We start from the raw sequence: 21,550 nt of genomic DNA on the forward strand, positions 1-21,550 counted from the left end.
TGTTTGTGACCATTTGCTTAGGAGCAGAGCTTAACTCCTAAAGAGCCATTTTTACACTTTTTCTCACTTCCTCTTATAGCCATGTAGAAGCCTGTAAGTTATAGGTTTCCAGTTATAGAATAGTAATCATACAGATTGACTTAGAATTTAGGAAGGAAACAGAGATGAACTTCATTTTAAAAACAAAGAAACGGGCTCTCATGCCAAATGGATTCCCACTCCTGTGAAATGTGTGGCCACTGGCGATCAAGGCCTGATCTTGGGTGGTGTATTAGTCCGTTTCCACGTTGCTGATAAAGACATACCTGAGGCTGGGTAATTTATAAAGAAAAAGAGGTTTAATGGACTCACAGTTCCATGTGGCTGGGGAGGACTCACAATTGTGGCAGAAGGCGAAAGTCATGTCTTACGTGGCATCAGGCAAAAGGGAATGAGAACCAACTGAAAGAAGAACCACTTATAAAACCATCAGATCTCATGAGACTTATTCACTACCACGAGAACAGTATGGGGGAAACCGCCCCCATGATTCAATGATCTCCCACCAGGTCCCTCCCACAACACATGGGAATTATGGGAGCTACAATTCAAGATGAGATTTGGGTGGGGACACAACCAGACCATATCAGGTGGTGTGTTTGTTCTAACCCGTTAAGTATGCTAAAGGTACAACACTTGCAGCCTCTGCCTGTCTCCTGGATTCCCACACAGGGCCTCCATGACTCATTGGAAAAGGAGTCTTGCCTTCCCTCTTTCAGCAAGCACAACTTTATCTGACTATTGTTCACATTGCCCTTGTCCCTTTTGAGATTCACTTGTCTTTGACCAATGTGTGTGTTGTCTTTCCAGGGAAGAGTGACCCATTTTGCTTGTTGGAGTTAGGCAATGACCGACTTCAGACGCATACTGTCTACAAAAACCTCAACCCTGAATGGAACAAAGTTTTTACATTGTAAGTGCTTTAGCCTCTGGAATTATTTCTGCTATGCTTGGAAGGTAGTCTGGGGCTCTTGAGTGGAATTTTCTGTCCATTTTTATGGGCAAAGAGTAAATTTTATTGTTTTTTCTTTTGAAAACCTTTTATCCTTTCATTTTATAGAGTGTGGTGTTAATAATAGAAGAGACCATTTGGAACTGCAAGGGACTGTTATAGGGGGCATTTGTAAAGTAGATCTTTTAGTGACTAAATTAATCTATGAATAAATGGAAGCTTCCATATTTCTAGGTTAATTCATTCATGGGTTAAGGAAATGGAGACCTGCCTTAAATTCAAGGATCTTACGTGTTCTAAGATCTGCCAAAATCTTTAGGAAAATACAGATTATCTGTGACTCCTTAGAGACTTCCAAAGGCTCCTTATATTCCAGTTTATCTGAGCGACCCATCCCACAGTGATTCTCTGCCCACACTATCAAACCTGGGTATTTAGGAGGCTGGATAGATTTAAGATCTTAGTTTGCTTTAGATTTCAAGGCACCTGAACATTGAGGGGAGGCCCTGTTGAATTTGGGTAAAATGGTGACATACTGTCCCCACGAAGCTAAATCAATGCTCTGTCTGTGCTTATAAGTGAAAAAATAAAGTTCATTTTGAGTAGAGTTAATGCTATTAGCAGAAAGTTTCCAAGGATCTATGAAAAGTGGATTAACTCTGCTAAACACCTTTGCCAATGGCCAGATATAAGAGTCTCTTGTTTCCCTAGCACGTTGCCAATGGCCATGGCTCCATTTTTCATTGTCCCTGGTATCTGGCTTCTGGTCAATATCAAAAAATATATATTTTTTTTAGTATTTTGTCTTTCAACAACAGAGGGTTTCTATGCATTTCAGGAAATAGTGATTTTTCACCACCATTTTATTTTAAAGGTAATTCTTAATTTTGAAAAATGTTAACTCCTTTCATTTGGAAGCTTTTTAAAAATTACTTTGGTTGGACACTCTGCTAATGCTTTCTCCCTATCTCTTTCTTTATTTTGTTTCTTTGAAAGTCCTACCCTTGAGTGCAGGTATACTGTTTGAAAAATGTCATAGTAAAAAAGTTGACTTCTTTTTTTCATATGGATGTCTGAATCTTCTATGATGGAAGGTTTGGGAATACAGTCAGTTTGATTTAATTTTTGGAATTTAATTAAATGGTAGTTTTATACTCTAAGGACATACAGACTTAATTAGTGAAACAGTGTTTCCAGATCTTCATGGAACAGACTTCACTTGTGTGTTTTTGTGTATAATACATGGTATTTTTGTTACAGTCCCATTAAAGATATCCATGATGTTTTGGAAGTGACAGTGTTTGATGAAGATGGAGATAAACCCCCAGATTTTCTTGGAAAAGTTGCCATTCCCTTGCTGTCCGTAAGTTTCCTTTATTAATAAACAATTTGTGAGTCATTTTATAGTTGATGAGTTTCTATGGTCTAGAGTTGCTTTATCTTTGTCAACCTGGGGGAAAAAAATCCTCCTAACTATAGCAGGAAACAACTGTTTTATTCCTCATTCTTATCCGGTATTTTCAGTAGTTTCAGATGTAAAGGGATATAATTTTTTTTCTGTTTCAGTCCAATATTGACTTAACCAACCAAAACATTTTGACTAGTTTTTCAATTCATTTTCAGTCTTCCCATCTTAAGATAGGAATTTGTCTTTGGTTACAAGGAATATAGATGAATGACTGATTTTCTATTTATTAATGAAAAACACACATGTATTTCTTTATAGCTCCTTACTGTACATTTCTTCAAAGATTAATTGTTGGTAACTGCACATTTGTTCTCAGTTCTTCTAAAGACCATTTTCCCAAAAGTTCTATTTGTCTTTTTAGTAGTCATGTTTGTTTTCGGTCTCAAAATTAAAAAATGCTTTGTGGAAGAAAGCAGAGAGCCTTTCTTGGAGAAGGAAAAGTGTTTTGGCAGTCCAGCAATAAGATAATGCACCAGGGTCAGCGAAGGAAAAAATACTTATAAAATTCAGAAGAGAAAGCACCAAAGAATGCCTTTACATGGGTAGGGGGAAGCTGGGGAGTGAATTCATCTCTTAATTAGACAGTAATATATGTACCAAATGTACTCTTTGAGAAGAGAGAATTCCAGTTTTTCATCCAACCATTAACACAGTTTGTTTTAGGCTTATTATAGCTTTATCAGCCAATGAGACTTTATTCTTCCCAAAGACTTATTTTTCCCAAGCTATCTGTGGATTTTTGTGGATGGAGCACTCTGTAATTTAACCATGAGATTAGCCTAACTCACTTGATGTTTACAGAAGGAGGAATGCCGTACTTCTTAATATCTTTTCTTCTGTGTTTGTGCGCTTGGCTAATTTCTCCCCGAGTTCTCATATCCCTGATGTTACTCGGAGAGCCTGTCTGGAGCATCTGCTCCCTGGTACGGCTGGCTCCTGCCACATGCTCTGAGCCATCGGCACCAGCCGAGCAGCTCTCAGAGAGGAGACGGCAATTTGGGATTTCCACCCCCTTTTTTTTTTTATTACAACTTTGTCAGTTATTCCCATGAGAATACATGTAACCAGAATGTGGGGGACACTTTAGAGAGGTCTGGGGGACTCGGAGCAAAGACTCTCCTTGACAGTTTTCTCATTTCACTTTTTTTATTCCTTGCTTGATGAACATGACTTTAAAAAAAAAAAAACAAAAACAAAAAACTCCCCTCTGTTTTGTACATAAAAGTTTTGTGTGTTTGGTCTTATAATACCAACAACTGACTTAGCTCGCCTACCTGCCTTCCTTTCCCCAAACCCTTACCTGCCTCTGTCTTTCTCTTCTTCCCTCCTTGTAGCCAACCTAAAAAAAAGTCAAGGTGTATGGTGGCTTGCATTTAAAGTAGACTTTCACAAAAAATTCTACCTTGTATTTTGAAGGATCTGGTTTGTAAAAAGCGTTAGCTTAGGTTAGTGGTTCTTCCTTTTTCTCTCCTTCCTCTCCTCCCTTCCTCCTTTCCCCCTTCCTCCTTTCCTTCCTCCCTCTCTCCTTCCCTCTCTCCTTCCTTCCCTAGAAGATCTAAGAAATTACCTCCAGCTTAATCAGGGTTTCTCAATCTTGGCACTATTGATATTTGGGGCCAGGACATTCTTTGTTATATGGAGCTGCCCTGTGCATCCTAGCATGTCCAGCCATCTCCGTGACCTCTACATACTAGATAACAGTAACGCCTGCCCACATCCCTGCTGTGACAGCCAAATATGTATGTAGATGTTGCCAGATATTCTGAGGGGGTAGAGATCACTTCCAGTCAAGAACCGCTGACCTAAACTAATGCATTTTTCAAAACATATCTTTCAAAATACGAGGTAGAATGTCTCATGAATGACCTGCCTTCAATGCAAGGAGTCCTCGATTGGGACTTTTTTCACATTGATCATAAGCTGCCTTATGATCTGTTGTTCATTCATTTGTTCCACAAATATTCATTAAGTGTCCACTTGGTGCCAGGCAGTGCTTTAGGTGACAGAGCTCTAACAATGACCAGAGGGAGCCTCCCTCCTCACTTGGAGCTTTTATTATAGTAGCAGGAAACAATGCATAAACAAAACAAAAGCAATATACATAATGTTAGATGGTGAAAAGTAAAGAGGGAGAGGGTTGCCGGGAATATGTGTGGGGAAGGGCACTTTTTTCCAGCTACTAGCCAGGGAGGGCCTCATGGAAAAGGGGACATTTGAGTGGGAACGTAAGGAGGTGAGGGAGAGAGCCATGTGGATATCTGAGAAATCCCTCCCAGGCAGGAAATTCTCAAGTTCAAGGGCTGTGAGGCAGGACCTTGACTGTCAAATTCCAGCAATGGCCGGGCAGCCAGTATGGATTGATCAAGTGTGCCTGGTGGCGAACAGGAAAGGACACAAGGGTAGGGTGGAGCTGGAGAGGACCCTGGAGGATGTGAAAGTGAAAAAGTTTGAAGTACTTTGGCATTTTCGTAGTGGGGGATGGGAAACCACAAAGAGTTTCAGGCCAGGAATTGCTTGATTTGTTCCACATTATGTGTTTGTTTCTAATATAAAAGTGCTGTGTACATCCAGGAATAACCCCTGATCTGCAAGGTCTCTACCTCATAAAATAGCACAGCCTGGGCCATTCCTCTCAAGGACTTCGGGGGTCCCTGGCATGGTGCACTCAGTAAGATGCTTCGGCTGCTGCTGTTCACTTTGTTTCCACCCAGATTCATTTCCAATTCCTGACTGATAAGTTGGGGAAGTGATCATATCTTCTAGTGCATCTGTGTGGGCTCTCCCTGAAATTCAGTGGTCCACCTGCAACATTCCCTCTCCAAATGAATTGATTCTCTATCTAATATTAGATATAAATATGATCTTAAAATTGCTGTAACCCTCAATTTAACTGGCAAAGTATAAGCTGTAAGTTGTTTCATGGATCATTCTATTTTCAAATAATTCTAACTTGTGATTTAGAGGATGTGTTTTAACCTACTTATTTAGATCTAGTTTTTTTTTTTTCTTTAATCTCTCTTGAGTGATGCTTACAATAGAACAGTGAACTAGCAAGTTCTGTGCCGTGCACTTAGCGTGCGCTGAATCATCAATTCTCTAAGGACTGGATGAGGCAGGCTTTATTATTATGCCCATTTACAAATAAGGATACTGAAGCACCGAAAGGATCCTATAGCTAGTAAGTAATAGAGACAGGATCTGAATTTAGGTGGTCTTATACTAAAGCCTGAGCTCCTAAGAGTTTGTTATATTGCCACAGTGAGTAATTATTAAGTATATATCATCTCCAAAGCAAGAATCAAGAGGCTATTTTGTGTAATCCTGTGCTATGTGCCGTCAGGGTCGGGGTTGGGGGGTGGCAGGAGGGACACAGACTTGAAGAGTTGGATATGTTGCAGGAAGTCACCTGTGCAATAAACACATAAGACCCAAATAAACATATAAGTCTCACAGGAACGAGAAAGGGCAGTGGGAAGTAGGACGGATGGGTTTAAGTTTAGGAAGACTTAGGAAGCAGGGAGTTTGAGCTGGGTCAGGGATGAGTGGCGTGTTGATAGTGTGTGGCGGGTGAAGTGAAGAATGAAGGACATTCCAAACAGAGGGTCCAGGGAGAGAACGAGGTGAGCGGAGGTGTAGGGGAAAGGCCATGTCTGGGAACGAGGAGGGGCCCGGCTTCTGGGAGCTCAGGGTGGGCAGTGAGGGGAAGTGGGACACACTGAGGCAGCCCAGGAAAGGTTGAGGGAGGTCTCGGTTACTATTTTAGCAGGGAGCCACTGAAGATTTTTGACCTGGAGATAGAGATATTGGAGCAGTTGACTAGGAAGAAAGTTTCGGCTCTAGTATGAAGCAAATTAGTGAGAGAGAAGACTCTTCCCGGAAGACTTGGTTGAAACTCTGAGAATTAAGCATCAAAGAACACCCTTAGATTTCATACTGTGTGCTTCTTTAGGAGAAGGACTTGTTTCTCTGGTTTTTTTGTTTGTTTGTTTGTTTGTTTGTTTTTTAACATGAGCGAGAATCATAACAATTGATTTGTTGGTGTTTCACTCTGATCTTTATAGCCTATGGAGCCATAATCAATAATACCTTATTTTAGGTTTAAAAACAGAAATTGTATTTCTTGAAGAGGAATGTGAATAATTTTTTTGAGAATTCATTTTCTCTAATCAAGTCATAAACCATAACTTGATTTACACTTTTAGAGAAAATGCAAACTATATTTTTAAATGTCTAAGTATAAAGTATAGAACATACTTCAACTTTTAATCTCACTCTAAATGGTAATGTGCTAAGTGCATTTAAGCCTGTTAAATAAAGAGCCTGTTCTAAATTCACTATATCTTTTTAATCAAGGTGAATGTGCTGACTACTGGCTCATTTAAAATCCATATAAATATATTCATTATTGATGGTGAATTGTTCAAGGCATATATATATATATATATATATATATATATATATATATATATAAAATATATGCTTAGCTGTTTATCATAATTGAAAGAATACAGGCCAATGGGCTATCCTTCCATATATTTCATTTGTCTTCAATCTTTTTCAGAAAAATAGTTCTTTATATAGATATAGAATACTTCTTAATAAAATATTCATGGGTAAAAACAGTAGAAAATCGAGACTGGAATGCGTTATAATCTGAAGACTTCTAATATTTACTCATTTTCACATTGCTCCTCTAATCTTCTAATCAGTAACATAGTAAGTGTGCATTGGAAAACACTAAGCACACTTTAGAGTCTTAAAACATGTCAGGCAGTAGACACTATCTTCTGATAATTCACTGACTCAATAGACTTATTTAATATTTTTATCCTCAATTAAGTGATCTTAATTCTGTCCTGAAAATCAGGCTGGATTCTTCTCCTCTAGGCCTTTCCTTTTTATTGAATCACACATTTACCTTCTCAAAATTACCCAATGGACCCATTTTAGAAGACTGCAAATCAGCCTTCATGGCAATCTGTAAAACATGAAAAGCATGCATATATTGGTATTTCCTAATAACAAATAAGAAGTCATCTGTAGTTTGATGAAGACCTGCAATTTTTTTTTTCTATTTTTGAGATGGAGTCTTGCTCTGTTGCCTGGGCTGGAGTGCAGTGACTTGATCTTGGCTCACTGCAACCTCCGCCTCCCAGGCTCAAGCAATTCTCCTGCCTCAGCCTCCTGAGTAACTGGGATTACAGGCACCCACCACCATGCCTGGCTAATTTTTGTATTTTTAGTAGAGACAAGGTTTCACCATGTTGGCCAGGCTGGTCTCAAACTACTGACCTCAGGTGTTCTGCCCACCTCAGCCTCCCAAAGTGCTGGGATTACAGGCATGAGCCCCCCCCATGCCCTGCCAAAGACCTGCATTTTGAATCAAATGTGAGTCCTTCTGTGTGAGCTAGGCCAATGTCACAAATGACTGTATAATCAGAAGCATCGGTCTTTATACTGCCCTTCTAAATTCCCAGCATTCTTGGTGAATCCATGTACACCCGATAGCTGGCTGCACCAATAACAGCTTCACTTAATTAATTTTCTGGGACAAATTTTCTATAATGGCTTGTACCAAATAAATGCCACATGTATCTCCATTTGCATTTTCAATTAACTCTGTTGCCCAAGTTTCACCTGTGATGGGTTTGTGCATTGAAATGGACTTGAACAATCATAGGTTGTTTTAGGTTAATACAGAAATTTTTGCCCATTAAAGTAAATAATATTAATTTATAATTAAGCTTAAAAAAAAGTAAATCTGTTGCCAAGGTTTGGTTTTCCAGGGCATGGATTTGGTTGGGGAATTCCATGTGAGTCAAGTTGGTGCCATAGGGTAGAGGGGCACTGTGCGTAGGTGAAAAGGAGAGAGGGATGTATCACCTGGGAAATTATTTGATAAAGACAAAACTTGAGTCCCAAATGGGGTGAAAATGGTCACTTTGAATGGAAATTTCAGCTCTTCTCATTGTCTACTCCTGGTCCAATGTGACCATTGAAATAAATAAATGAAGACAAAATAACGCAAATTTCCTATTGCTTCTAGAAACTAGGAAAGAGTACCTTTAACATGCTGGAGAGATCCTGAACCCCATGTAGTAGACAGTCTAGGTATTTGATTAGAACAGACAGGCTAAGAGAGAAAGAATGACTGTAGGAGTCTCCTGATGGCAAGTAGAAACCTGGGTGAATCACACGTGGTAGATGTTAAATCAGTTTAACTTTTCTATTAAGTGGAAAAGCCTCTTACATGGAATCAAAGAGTAAAATCTAATTGCTGCTTCTTTGAGACACCTAAAACACATAATACACAAACAGATGAACAAAAGTATCCTACACAAATGTAAGAAAAAGGTAGGTCAGAAACTTGATACAGGTTTTAGGGGTAAAAGAAAAAGATTGAATTAACAATAAGGTTATTATAAGGCCGGGCACGGTGGCTCATGCCTGTAATCCCAGTACTTTGGGAGGCTGAGGTGGGTGGATCACGAGGTTAGGAGATCAAGACTATGAGACTATACTGGCTAACACGGTGAAACTCCGTCTCCACTAAAAAATACAAAAAATTAGCCGGGTGTGGGGGCAGGTGCCTGTAGTCCCAGCTACTCAGGAGGCTGAGGCAGGAGAATGGCGTGAACCTGGGTGGCGGAGATTGCAGTGAGCAGAGATGGTGCCACTGCACTCCAGCCTGTGTGACCGAGCGAGACTCCATCTCAAAAAAAAAAAAAAAATAGTAAGGTTATTATAAATATGAACCTTTAAGTGGATAACTTTTCATAGACATATATATGCATATTAAAACAGGGAAAAATAATAAAACTAGAATTGTCAAACAATATATATTATGTATTCAGCATTTTAAAAAATCAGAAACAGGCCGGGCGTGGTAGCTCACGCCTGTAATCCAAGCACTTTGGGAGGCCGAGCCAGGTGGATCACAAGGTCAGGAGTTCGAGACCAGCCTGACCAACATGGTGAAACCCTGTTTTCTACTAAAAATACAGAAAAATTAGCCGGGCGTGGTGGCATGCGCCTGTAATCCCAGCTACACAGGAGGCTGGGGCAGGAGAATTGCCTGAACCTGGGAGGCAGAGGTTGCAGTGAGCCAACATCACACCACCGCACTCCAGCCTGGGTGACAGAGCGAGATTTCATCTCAAAAAAAAAAAAAAAACTTGGAGAAAAAATAGAGCTATTCCCTCTATTATCTCATCTTTAAATTGATAATAGTTCCTATTGCATAGGATTGTTTGGAAAATCTAATGAATTTACATGTTTATGAATTAACAATTAAAACTTAAGCCTTTTATGTCAGTTTTAAGCAATACAAAATTATAACAAATATGAAATTATGCACATTTTAATAAAGGAAATATTTGCAAATACTATCTGATAATATATTTTCTTTGAATAATCTATCTGATAATATGTATTATCTATGAACATAAAGAAAATTCATAGAAAACATTTTGGAGTAACTAAAATGTCAGTAAGATCAACATTATGAAAATAAGATTCGTGACTATACACAACAGGAAAACATTTTTAAAAAGTGAAAAAGAATCCAAGACTATAACAGAAAACAAAACGAAAAATGATAATGTCTAAGATTTATGTGAAGAAATTCTAGGACTGTACTGAAGGGCTTGAGAGAGGACTAATTGGAAATCATTTAATTTATAATAAACTTGAAGGATGAAGTCATTGAGGAAATGATAAACTACTTAATAAGTAATTCTGGTAATTTGGTTGCTTACCATCGGGGAAAATGTGTCGGTGTATTACAGCAAACACAACAATTTCAAGATGAGTTAAATATCAAACACTTGAAACAAACTTCATTAAAAATGTCAAAATTAGTGGGGAAATCCTGTGTCAGTAAACTGAGAAGCAGGAATAATAAGAGAAAAAAAATCTTTAGATATCAGTATGGCCAAAACAAAAATCACCATCAGAAATTGAAGACAAAGGATAGACTGGTAAAAAATACTGGCAGTATCTAAACAAATGGATAATATCACTAGTACAGTATATACATTTTCTTTAATCAATAAGGAAAATACAAGTCAACCTAGCAGAAAACTTAATTTAAAGAAGTCAAAATCAGCCAGGCACGGTGGCTCACACCTGTAATCCTAGGTCATCCACCCACCTTTTGAGTTTGAGGCCCGCCTGGCCAACATGGTGAAACCTCGTCTCTACTAAAAATACAAAAATTAGCCGGGCGTGGTGGCATGCTCCTGTAATCCCAGCTACTCAGGAGGCTGAGGCAGGACAATCGCTTGAACTCAGGAGGCAGAGGTTGCGGTGAGCCAAGATTGCACCATGGCACTCCAGCCTGGGCAATAGAGCAAAACTCCATCTCAAAAAAAATTGTAGTAAAAAACGTGATAGCTGAACACATATGAATGGCTCATGTTAATTATTCAATTATGATCGTGATGGTCGAGAATGTAAATGCTATAGCCAGACCTAGGTTGACACCCTGACTCCCCCTTTAAACTGGCTGTGTGATTTTTGACAAGTTACTTAACCTATCTGTGTTTCTTTGTTGCTGAAGTGAAGGTAAGTATCCTTCTGCTTGTATTGGAGGTGTATGGTGAAGATCAGAGTTGTTAAGTGTGAGATGGGCACAACATTCCCTGGCACACAGTGAGCACTTACAGTGTAAGCTGGCATTATTTTCATCTGCATTGTTTTAGCAATTGAAATGATCAAATACGAATATGCCTTAAAAACTTCATATGAGTGTTTGTTTAAAAATGTTGCATTAACATTGTGACTGGGTGCAGTGGCTCACGCCTGTAATCCCAGCACTTTGGGAGGCTGAGGCGGGTGGATCACGAGGTCAGAAGATCGAGACCATTCTGGCTAACATGGTGAAACCCTGTTTCTACTAAAAATACAAAAAATTAGCTAGGTGTGGTGGCATGTGCCTGTAGTCCCAGCTACTCGGGAGGCTGAGGCAGCAGAATTGCTTGAACCTGGGAGGCAGAGGTTGCAGTGAACCAAGATCACGCCACTGCCCTTCAGCCTGGGCGACAGAGTGAGACTCCATCTCAACAACAACAAAAAAGTTATATTAACATTGTGTTTTTTCTATTAAACACTTTTTATAAGTTTTACATGACTTTTGGAATGAATGTATATTGCTTTTGTAGGAGCAGCTTATATTTTAGGGATAGTTGGTTTGGGTTTCAGGCAGTGGATGAATGGATTGTCTCAAGAAGGAAGAAATGAGGTAGAAATGGAGGTGGTCTACGGTGATGAATTCCATGCTGCCTCTACTGGCTGGTAACTGAGCTTCTGTGCAGGCCAACAGTGACCTAGTAGATCTCTCTCGTGCTGTTTGTATAACTCACATCATGGGAAGAAGGCCTGATTCCAAGTGGCGACAAGAATGTGAATGGATACCAAGTAAAGTGTATTGATTTTCCTCTTGCCCAGCCACGTCTGTCCTTGTCACATTTTATTGGAGAGCCACTTTCCATGTGCATCAGCTGGAACCAACTAATATGTCATGGTGTTGTCATGTTATTTTCCCTTTTATGCAGAGTGAATAAGAGTGAATAACGGCTGAAAGAACAATGCTATTTATATGCAACATCCTCAGTTTCTAACTGAAAGGTCAAACAATGGGGAATCAATATGACTCTTTAGTTTGGATTTTGATCTTAAGTGTGTATCTTTCCTCTCTAAAGCCATTGATGGTTTTATTCCTTCATACTGGTTCTTATTAACTTTGCTATTGAATAAGTCGGCAACTCATTGCATCAAAGATCTTTATAGGAAAGCATAATAATGATAATTTTTTTAAAAAAGAGTTCAAGATGAGAAGTTTTTTCCCTCTGTTCTCTCATGCTCACCTCTGTTATATACTGATTATAAAATAGTTTAGTTTTCTAATATGAGTGTACCATTTATTTGACTCAAAAATTAGTTTTATCAACCAACTTCTAAAAACTGGTTATATTTACTGTGCTTACAGCTTGGTAAATATATTTAATATTCTTTTATATAGAAAAAAGTTAAATAGCTTAAGCATGACTGTGGGTCACATTAAAAATTTTAAGCAAGAACTGTCTTCAGTAACTTGGCTCTGGCTCCAAAATCCTGAATCATTACTCAGAAACAGACTTCTTGTGCTTTTATTTACTGACTGATTGAACCAGGAATCAACTGTTAGCATGCTCTATAAGAGCTTTGTGATATATTTCTGAAAATAATATAAGGGACATGGAAATGTCAATTTTCCTGATGAGGGGTGTTTGCATTCTCAAGTTAAATCTGTTATTACTGTCCTGCCTAGATGGTTTCTTCAGCTTATTGCGTAATATTATGCACTATTTGGCCGTGAAAAGGCAAGTATACAAAAATGTGTAGTAAGTCAATTTGAAGAGTTTATCCTGGAAAACCGAAGTTAAAGACATCATTATTTTATCCAAGACTCGTATTTGAGTGAAATGAAGTTCTCCCAAATGTCAGCTCAGGAAATCTTTCCAAATGAATTGCGTTGTCTTTTTGTCATAAATTGAAAAAGCTGTATTGTTCCTTTTTGCCTTTGCTGACAGAGATCTCAAAATTAATGAAAAGTATATATAGATTCTCTCCTCTAAATTTTCTTTTGACTGTGCTTTAATTAATTATGTCTGTTTAATCATTTAATAGAAGCTTTAAAGTTATAAATGTAGAAATAATTTTCAGACTTTTAAATATAAATAATAAATTTTGTTTAGACATGGAATGTGTGTGTTTGTGTGTATATATATATGTTTGGTTTTCATCTCCTATTATATAAATGCTCTCATGTAGGAGTTTGGCAAGTTGGATGATACAGAACTTTTTATCTGATATTCTTGTTTTAGAAGTTCAATTATATAATCAGGGAGGAAAATATTTTTAAAAGTAGTCTCTTCTGTTACTATCTCAATGTTAATTATAACACTGTTCAAATGTGTTCACCTGTTATTAACCCAAACATATTCCAAATACAAACTAGCGTGTTTCTTCTTTCCTTTACCTTTTATCTTTTCTCTAAAGATGTTCCTTGTAGCAGACAAACTAGAAAAGTGGAAGCAACTAAATGTTCGTCAATAGGAGAATTAATAAGTTTAGTTTATTCACTTTTTAAAGATTATATAGCAGTATAAAAAATGAACCAGACCTAGATACTAATATAAACAGATTACCAAGTCATATTGATAGATACAAAACAAAATTGCAAAATACACACAATTTGTCACTTAGGCAAAGAATTTTAAATACATTTGTCTGTCAAGACTATTTTTATGAATATAAAATCTCAATAAAATTTAGAAAGGATGCATGCCAAATTCCTATCTAATTTATGTTTAGGGGAAGGAATTTGGTGTTTGTGGAAGTTCAAAGGGACTTCAGTTTTTTCTGCAATTTTTAAACTTTTTACAATTTTTAAACTTAATATTCTGTTTTTTAAGATAGTTAAGTCCCAAACATGCATGGGTTTAATTCTGTCTCAGGCTTTGATGCCTGCTTTCATGTCCTTAGGTGGGTTCTGATTTTGCTGACACAATGTGAGGGACATTAGGAAGCAGGAAATGGTCATTTACCAAATTAAAAAATCCCTTTGCTATAAAATATTTCTCTTTATTCTGATACCTCTTGTTCTTCTGTTATTCTTTGCCAACCCTTAAGAAATCATGGAAATTTTAAGATAACAGTACAATGACTGTGGGTTGAAGCAAAGCTAAACTGGACCCAAGTCAGCTTGGCAAATTGTCAGGCTGTTTTTGTATTTATTTCTTTCAACTTTAACATCCACAATTTATTAAGTGAGACTGTGTATCAAGGCGGAAGCTCAGAATCCTGTTTGGACACCGTTTAGGAAGGAAACCAGGTCTTTATGGGGCACCCCCTTCCTCTTAGCTGCTGGCCAGGAAGACCATCCTTCTGTATCAAGCCTATTCAATCAGAGAGAGGTGGGGTGACTTTGGGAAGGAAGATGACCTCTCCCTTGTAAAGTGGAATTGCTCTGTTTCCCCCCATGACTTATTCAACTCATTTCTACCACTGTTTATAAGAACACTTGTGTGAATGCTTGTAGTGACAGCAATAGTCATTTAAAATATGGCTCAAATTTCATGCTGTTAGATTTCCTATGCTATTTAAATTTTTGATCATTACAATCTCAAATAGAGCTTTTGATTAACTCGAGTTTTGCTGAGGCCCTTTTAGAGTTAACAGATATGCTTCTTAAAAGCCCAAAATTTAATCAGGTATATATACTACTACTATGTAAAATCATGACTGCTATCAAATCTGAAAAGAGAATGATTAAATCAAGCCAATTAACTTGTCTTTCATGGGAGCCAATTAGTTTCCAAAATCCTACTGAAGATGTTTTACTTAGATAACTTATATGTGGGGTCCACAGGTAGACTAGTGTATGGAACCGATGCAACATGCCAGCCAAGAGAGGACAGCAGAGAAACTTGTTTATTTTGAAGATTGGTTGGCATTTTGTGCATTTTGAGTGTTTTTGGATTTTGACCTCAACTTTAAGCTGATTTATTTACTTAATTTGCATTGTTTCCTGGTTCGTAAAGCACCCTTAAAACCAGCTCCTTTATTCATTTATGTTAAAAATAACATTTTGGGGGGGAATACTTTTAGATTTACAGAGAAGTTCAAAGAGAATACACGGTTCCCCATACATACCTTATCCAGTTTATACTAACGTTGACGTCATATACTACCATAATACATTTGTTAAAACTGAAAAGAACTAACATCGTTACCTTGTGATTAAACTCTGATCTCTATTTGGAGTTCGCCAGTTTTTGCACCAATATCTTTTTTCTGTTCAAGGACCCAATCCAGAATACCACATTGCATTTAATCATCTTATCTCCTTAGACTCTACTAATCTATGACAGTTTCCTAGTCTTTCCTTTTTCCCATGACCTTTACAGTCTTGAAAAGTATTGGCCAGGAATTTTGTAGAATATTCATCATTTTTGAGTAAACGGAAATATGTAACTTAAGATTTGCACCAATATTTTTCATCCACACACCAGTTTCAGCCTAGTGATTATCACTTTATCTTCCCATCTAGAGCGTGTTATAACAGCACTCTAAAACTAAAAGGTGATTTATGGTGGATTTAATATTTGTTTAATGTTTTCTTCATCTGTGATCATTCTGCATCCCCAATTTTGCCAAAGTTAGTTTTGGTTATTTACTTTAAACCACATAGTAACTTTGCACCAATGTGTATTTTATCTTTTGTTTGTGACAGATTAGAGATGGACAACCAAATTGTTATGTACTAAAGAATAAAGATTTAGAACAAGCTTTTAAAGGAGTTATTTACTTAGAGATGGACCTTATATATAATCCGGTAAGTCTAACTGGGTCATACTTCCCAGATTTCCCGTACCTAAAATAGAAGGTGACCAGCTTTTGGAGGCTCAAATCAATGTAAGATGTTTCAGAATTTTTGCAGCTACAGAGAGGGAAGAATAGTGTTTTAAAGCTGTGCATTTTATAAGCAGGTCACCCTCATCTCCTGCTTTCTTCTGGAAAATGTTTGTATATAGAGTATGTATACTGGTAAAACCTGAGTTTAAATGGAAAAGTGGAATACAGGCTTGAAGAGAAAATATTTCGGTTAAGGAATTTTACAGTTCATGTGATGTGGAGAAGGACTTGAATCTGATCCTTTGGGGTCTTACTCAGTCTGGTGGTTTGAACAAGTGCATAAGTCCCTCTGAGCCTCAGTTTATTCCCTGTAAAATGGGGCTAAAATGGCTCATTGACTTATTTTTCCGGATCATTGAAAGGAAATAAAATTCTCTCTGAAAAGTGTGTTTTCATAAACTGGAAATTGTTATTCACATGCAGACATTTTTGGTAGAAGCTTAACTTAAAAGGATTTCAGAAGGAAGTTTTATCTTTAACGGACGTTAGTTTGAAAAAGTCATGAACCTCAATCTCTGCAGTGGTTTAAAATACCCCCAAGGAATGAGCAAAGTGGAGACAGTACCTTTCTAGACTCAATCTGACCCATGCCAGGGACTCTTATCAAATGAGACCCCCAGAAACATGTACAGGGCACAGGGGTGTCCACCATTTCTTTGCTCCCTGCTAAGGTCAGAGTCAGAAGCTATTGGTTTGCACGATTTTCCCAGTCATTAAGAAAACTAGATGGATGAAGTCCCTATACATGCTGCCCTTTTTTTAACAATGATGTCTTTCTAGGTGAAAGCAAGTATTAGGACGTTTACTCCCCGGGAAAAGCGCTTTGTTGAAGACAGCCGCAAGCTGTCCAAAAAGGTGGGTTGCTACAGTAGGTGGCTTGTTGATTGGTACACTCAGCACCCAGCAGCTGAAGTATTAACACTTGCCTATAATTTCTTCCTTGAAACTTTTCCTCCCTCTTACTCTTCCTCTCTCCCTCTTGCCCCATCTCTCCACTTATTTCTCCTTGTCCCCTTCTCTCCTAAAATAAGGAGGTCGGTCAGCTCCCATAAGAAAGGCAAGACTTAAAACATAATTCTTGGGTGAAACAGAAGGTCTCAGGCCCCCATTATTCTCCTGATTCATTGTATAAACAAAAATTTCTAGCATCAAGACTATCAGTGTCTTGTCCTGCCTACCGGTCCTTTAATCACAGCCATTTTGTCCTCTGCCCTTTGAAGTTTCAGGAAGATGCAGTGTGTGGAGTCAATCACAGAATTAACCCAGCAGATCTTCAGAGACTTCTAGCCTGGGTTTTGCTCATGACTGTTCCTACCGCTTCGGCGTGGTCTAAATTTGGGATGTGTTGGCATTTCACCCCATACTGAATTCAAGTTCTCTCCCTCTGCCTATTGCCCTTAACTCCTTTCTCATCCAGTTCAACAAAAGGTGAAGTTCAGGGCCTGGTAGGGGAAGTTTCACTTTTTTTGTTTTTTTCCATGACCTTTACATTCCTTTTTCAGAGTCCCTCCCTGTTGTACTCACCACAGATCAGGATTTCACTTTGTACCTATCGTCCCTCTTCAATTGTATAACAAAGAACAAAGTGTCCCCTTTTTCAAGAGTTTATTACTTCCACCACTTCCTTTGGGGTGAGCAGCTGTGGATTACATAAAGCAGTTAAATATAAAGACATCTTATCATCCTTTTGTTTCCCACGAACTTCTGGGCATGCTTGGGAAAGGCCTTAAAAGTCTTCTGAAGGGAAGCCTCCAAATATTTCATTTTGGTCTGCCATAACATTGAGTGTAATATTTATTTTGTGTAATCTGAGTAAATGTCTTATTTTATTATTATTATTATTGCCTTTTGCTCTGTTTACTTGAAAGTTAAAACCTGGGTTGAGGTGGGTGGGGTAGCTGCTTTGCAAGCACATTGAAATGAATCTGCCTACAACTGGGAGAGAGACATTTCCTTTGCAAAACAAGACCTCCACGTGGGGTGGCTTTGGGCTCAGAGAGCACGGGGAACTTGGGGCTGAAATCCTGGGGTATGCTAGGACCTTCCCCACGTGCCTCTTGCTACTTAGTTGCCCCAAATTTTGATAAACTTGAAACATTTCCTTAGGATACAAATGCTTGAAAGCACTTACTATGTGATGGGCACTTTTCTAAGCTTTTTCATTCTCTCAACAACTTGTAAGATTAGCACTAATACCAACCCTATTTTATAAGAGAGAAGTTAAGTAACTTGCCCAAGGTGAACTCCAATCCCTTCCCAGAACTCTACTTTTCTGTAGACCTCTGGACTAGATAAGCTATAATACTTGTATGTTTTTATTGTAAATCTATTTATTTGCTTCCAAACTAAACAACATAGACGCTCATTCTGTGTCTGTATCTCTCTTTATCTCTCTCTCTCTCTTTCTCTTTCTAGTTCTCTCTCTCTCTCTCTGCCTCTGTATGTGTCTTTCTCACACAAATTCACCAACATTAAATACCTGGCTTCTGTAGTTTCACCAGTTCCATTTTTGTGCTGAACATTGTTGAAACAGGCTATTCTTTTTCAGATGAGCGCTAAAATGCATTTGATTCTCTTTTCCTCTGTGGATGATCATATTTTAAAAAGACTTTTAGAAGTGTCAGGTCTTCTTTCTATTATTACCATATTTTAAAATTGGGATCTATACAGAATATAATTTAAATGATCAGGGTACCTGATCTAAATGGAATATTTGTAGTATTTAGATCTAGTTTCCTGTTTGTCATTTTTTTAAATCAGATCTTATCAAGAGATGTGGACCGTGTGAAAAGAATCACTATGGCAATATGGAATACAATGCAGTTCCTTAAAAGCTGCTTCCAGTGGGAATCCACATTAAGAAGTACAGTAGCATTCGCGGTAAGCTTCCTTTCTTATGTTCAAATTATTTGCTTCTTATTTACATCTATTCATCTTTCTGAAATATATTACAGCATAGGTGATTATGTGGGGGTTGTCTTTCTAAGACAGTACTTAGGTCAAATTTACCTGGGAAACCCCTTAAATTACCCAAATCTTAGTCATATATGGTCTCTTGGTAAATTTAAGAGCACCACTGTTGTATATACATGTTTAAATGTTTCTCCAGTTGTTGTTACAGCTGCATTTGTATAGCCCTGCATCATGTTTATTTTTTTTCTTTCTGTGCCAGTGACCGCCCGTAATTTTTGAAAAATGGCATCTGAAAAATCACATGACTAAATAATAACTGAATTGTTCAATTTACATTTTAAGTAAATTATTCCCAAACTTTGATATTAAAGATGTTTATTCATTTCAAGCCAGTTGGGACATACTGATCATTACACATTACAATTTCATTCAGCACCTCAAAGAGGAACCACCCCTGTCTATGAAATGTACCCTTTTCTCTGGTGACATTGGCCCATCCTTATGAGCATAATAAAATCACAGAATCAAAGCGCTGCAAGAGATCTTAAAACCACCTAAGTCTACCACTGAGAGCCCAAGAATCTTGGAAGGACTTCACAGCTGGCCTCATGCCTTCACTTTATATCTCAGGGCATTTTCTCTCATTTGTAAAGGGACTTGTGCTTGATCAAATTGGTAATGTCAGCGATGGGAGGAGAAATCAAGTCTCCCGACTGCAAATCTTTGTATATTTGGTATCATGCCATTCATTTCTGTCCTGTGCAAAGATCACTACAAAAACTAATATGAGGTATGAGTGGTCTAAGAGTGTCAATATCAGTCATGATCATTGGTGAATCTGATTTCTGAATGTTATGTGGTTCTGTCTTCTGTTTCTACTGCCAATATATGCTCAGTGTTCTCTCTTAGCCAACAGGAATAGCCTCATTTAAAAAATGGGGGAAAAAAAAACATTTATTAGCCCAAGATGTCAATGGGTTCAAGGTCACTCCCAACATTTTTATGCAATCAAGTATATCAGCTCCAAAAGAGACTTTTCCTTTGCCATTGGGGAGTATTTTGTTTGGTGTTGTTTATTTTAGTTCTCCACTTCTTCAGTGTAGAGAACCCATGCTGCCTGCAGGCTTGACCTTTCATATACTTTTTTTGCTGTCTGAAGTTGCTAAAACATTTGGCCTTAATAAAAACACTAATAAAGGTTTTATTAATCTGTATCCGTCATTGTCTCAGCATTTGTTTACCCACTTCCCTTTCTCACGTTCTCCTCAGCTGGTGGCTTCATGCGTTGGGTTCCCCTTCAACCTCCCCAGCTCCACTTCCCACCCGAATTCCCTTTCAAAACTTTCCATGGAATGTTCTACGCAATTCTGGGCAAAAGAGGAAAGTGAACACAATTGGTGGCTTCTTCCAGTCAGCACCCAGACAGCCGCTGTGTGGAGGAGAGGATTTCCTCTTTCTCGAGTTTAGTTTCTGGCACTGTGATTTTAGAAAAACAAGAGATCTGTTGCCCTGGATTCTGTAGGGAGATGACAGAAATGATTAATGGGCTGCTGGCTTGATCTGAAGAAAGATTGGAACAGATGAATAGAAATAGGTTGTCTAATAGAGGGGACTTCTAAACAGGAAGGGAGCCTTGGAAATGGAGCCACTTCTCCACTGCCTTTTCTCTGAGGGATTCCTCCCTGCTGAGCTTCATGCCTCGGAGCAGAGCCCGCCCCCAGGCTGGAGAATGCAGGCTGCCATGTTGTACTCTCAAATCTCTGAGGCCCACAGCAAGGAAGATCAAGGTGGTGCTCTTCTTGCTGGTTTTCCAAAGTATGATTTTGCAAGGATACATGGGTATATGCGACTGTGTGTATAGGGACGTTTCTCATTGGACATCATTGAAAAAAATGCAGAGCCAGTTAGATATACTGTATACCTACAGCCTATCATTTGGTTGTCCTGAAAGTACTGGAATAAAAGTGCTCACTTAAACTTGTTTTCAGTTTTAATTTAAAACTCTACTTTCAAAAATTTAGACCATGTGTATGTTGACTGGCCTTGGTGATTCTCAGAAATACTGCAGCCATAACGTGGTGGATAATTCCCCTCCCTAAGTTGATGAAGTGTACTTTTATTAAAAATTGTTTTTGTTATTCCTATTATGATTATTCCAAAACCGTTTCTGCTATTAAAGTGAGAGGCTATATAGAAAATGCTTTCTTGAGACAGAATAAAAAATGTATTTCAGTTTCATCTTTTATTTTTTACGGTTTATTTTTTTTGTGACAGAGTCTCATGCTGTCGCCCAGGCTGGAGTACAGTGGCGTGATCTTGGCTCACGGCAACCCCTGCCTCCCAGGTTCAAGCGATTCTTCTGCCTCAGCCTCCCAAATAACTGATACTACAGGCGCGCACCACCATGCCCGGCTAATTTTTGTATTTTTAGTAGAGACAGGGTTTCACCGTATTGGCTAGGCTGGTCTTGAACATTGACCTCGTGATCCACCCGCCTCAGCCTCCCAAAGTGCTAGGATTACAGGCTTGAGCCACCGTGCCTGACCTCAGTTTCATCTTTCATTCCTCTTTTAGTAAGATTATGGGTAGGCAAGCTTTCATTTCCTTTTCTTTGAAAACACCTTTCATTCTTGTACCTTGCCTGTAGACCTTTTAGCTGTCTGTAGGGGACTGGGTTGGGGTGGGGGGGTTGCACACCTGGGAGGCTGCCTTGGCTGTAG

At 38.4% G+C, this 21,550-nt stretch overlaps 1 protein-coding gene across 3 annotated transcripts in view; it reads left to right on the plus strand.

Annotated features, from left to right (window-relative positions):
* MCTP2 (multiple C2 and transmembrane domain containing 2) overlaps positions 1 to 21,550 on the plus strand; it is a 254,972-nt gene that overhangs the window by 152,666 nt on the left and 80,756 nt on the right. For all 3 annotated transcript variants that reach the window (XR_008513796.2, XM_002825867.6, XM_054531911.2), the window contains 5 exons: positions 850 to 952; positions 2,252 to 2,354; positions 15,736 to 15,837; positions 16,698 to 16,772; positions 18,678 to 18,797. Coding sequence is in view for 2 of the 3 variants with exons in the window: in XM_002825867.6 (XP_002825913.1) it covers positions 850 to 952; positions 2,252 to 2,354; positions 15,736 to 15,837; positions 16,698 to 16,772; positions 18,678 to 18,797 (503 nt within the window). In the remaining variant the exon portion in view is untranslated. The remainder of the gene's footprint in view (positions 1 to 849; positions 953 to 2,251; positions 2,355 to 15,735; positions 15,838 to 16,697; positions 16,773 to 18,677; positions 18,798 to 21,550) is intronic.

The sequence above is a fragment of the Pongo abelii genome, chromosome 16 (genome assembly GCF_028885655.2).
Source record: "Pongo abelii isolate AG06213 chromosome 16, NHGRI_mPonAbe1-v2.0_pri, whole genome shotgun sequence".
NCBI classification, from domain to species: Eukaryota; Metazoa; Chordata; class Mammalia; order Primates; family Hominidae; genus Pongo; species Pongo abelii.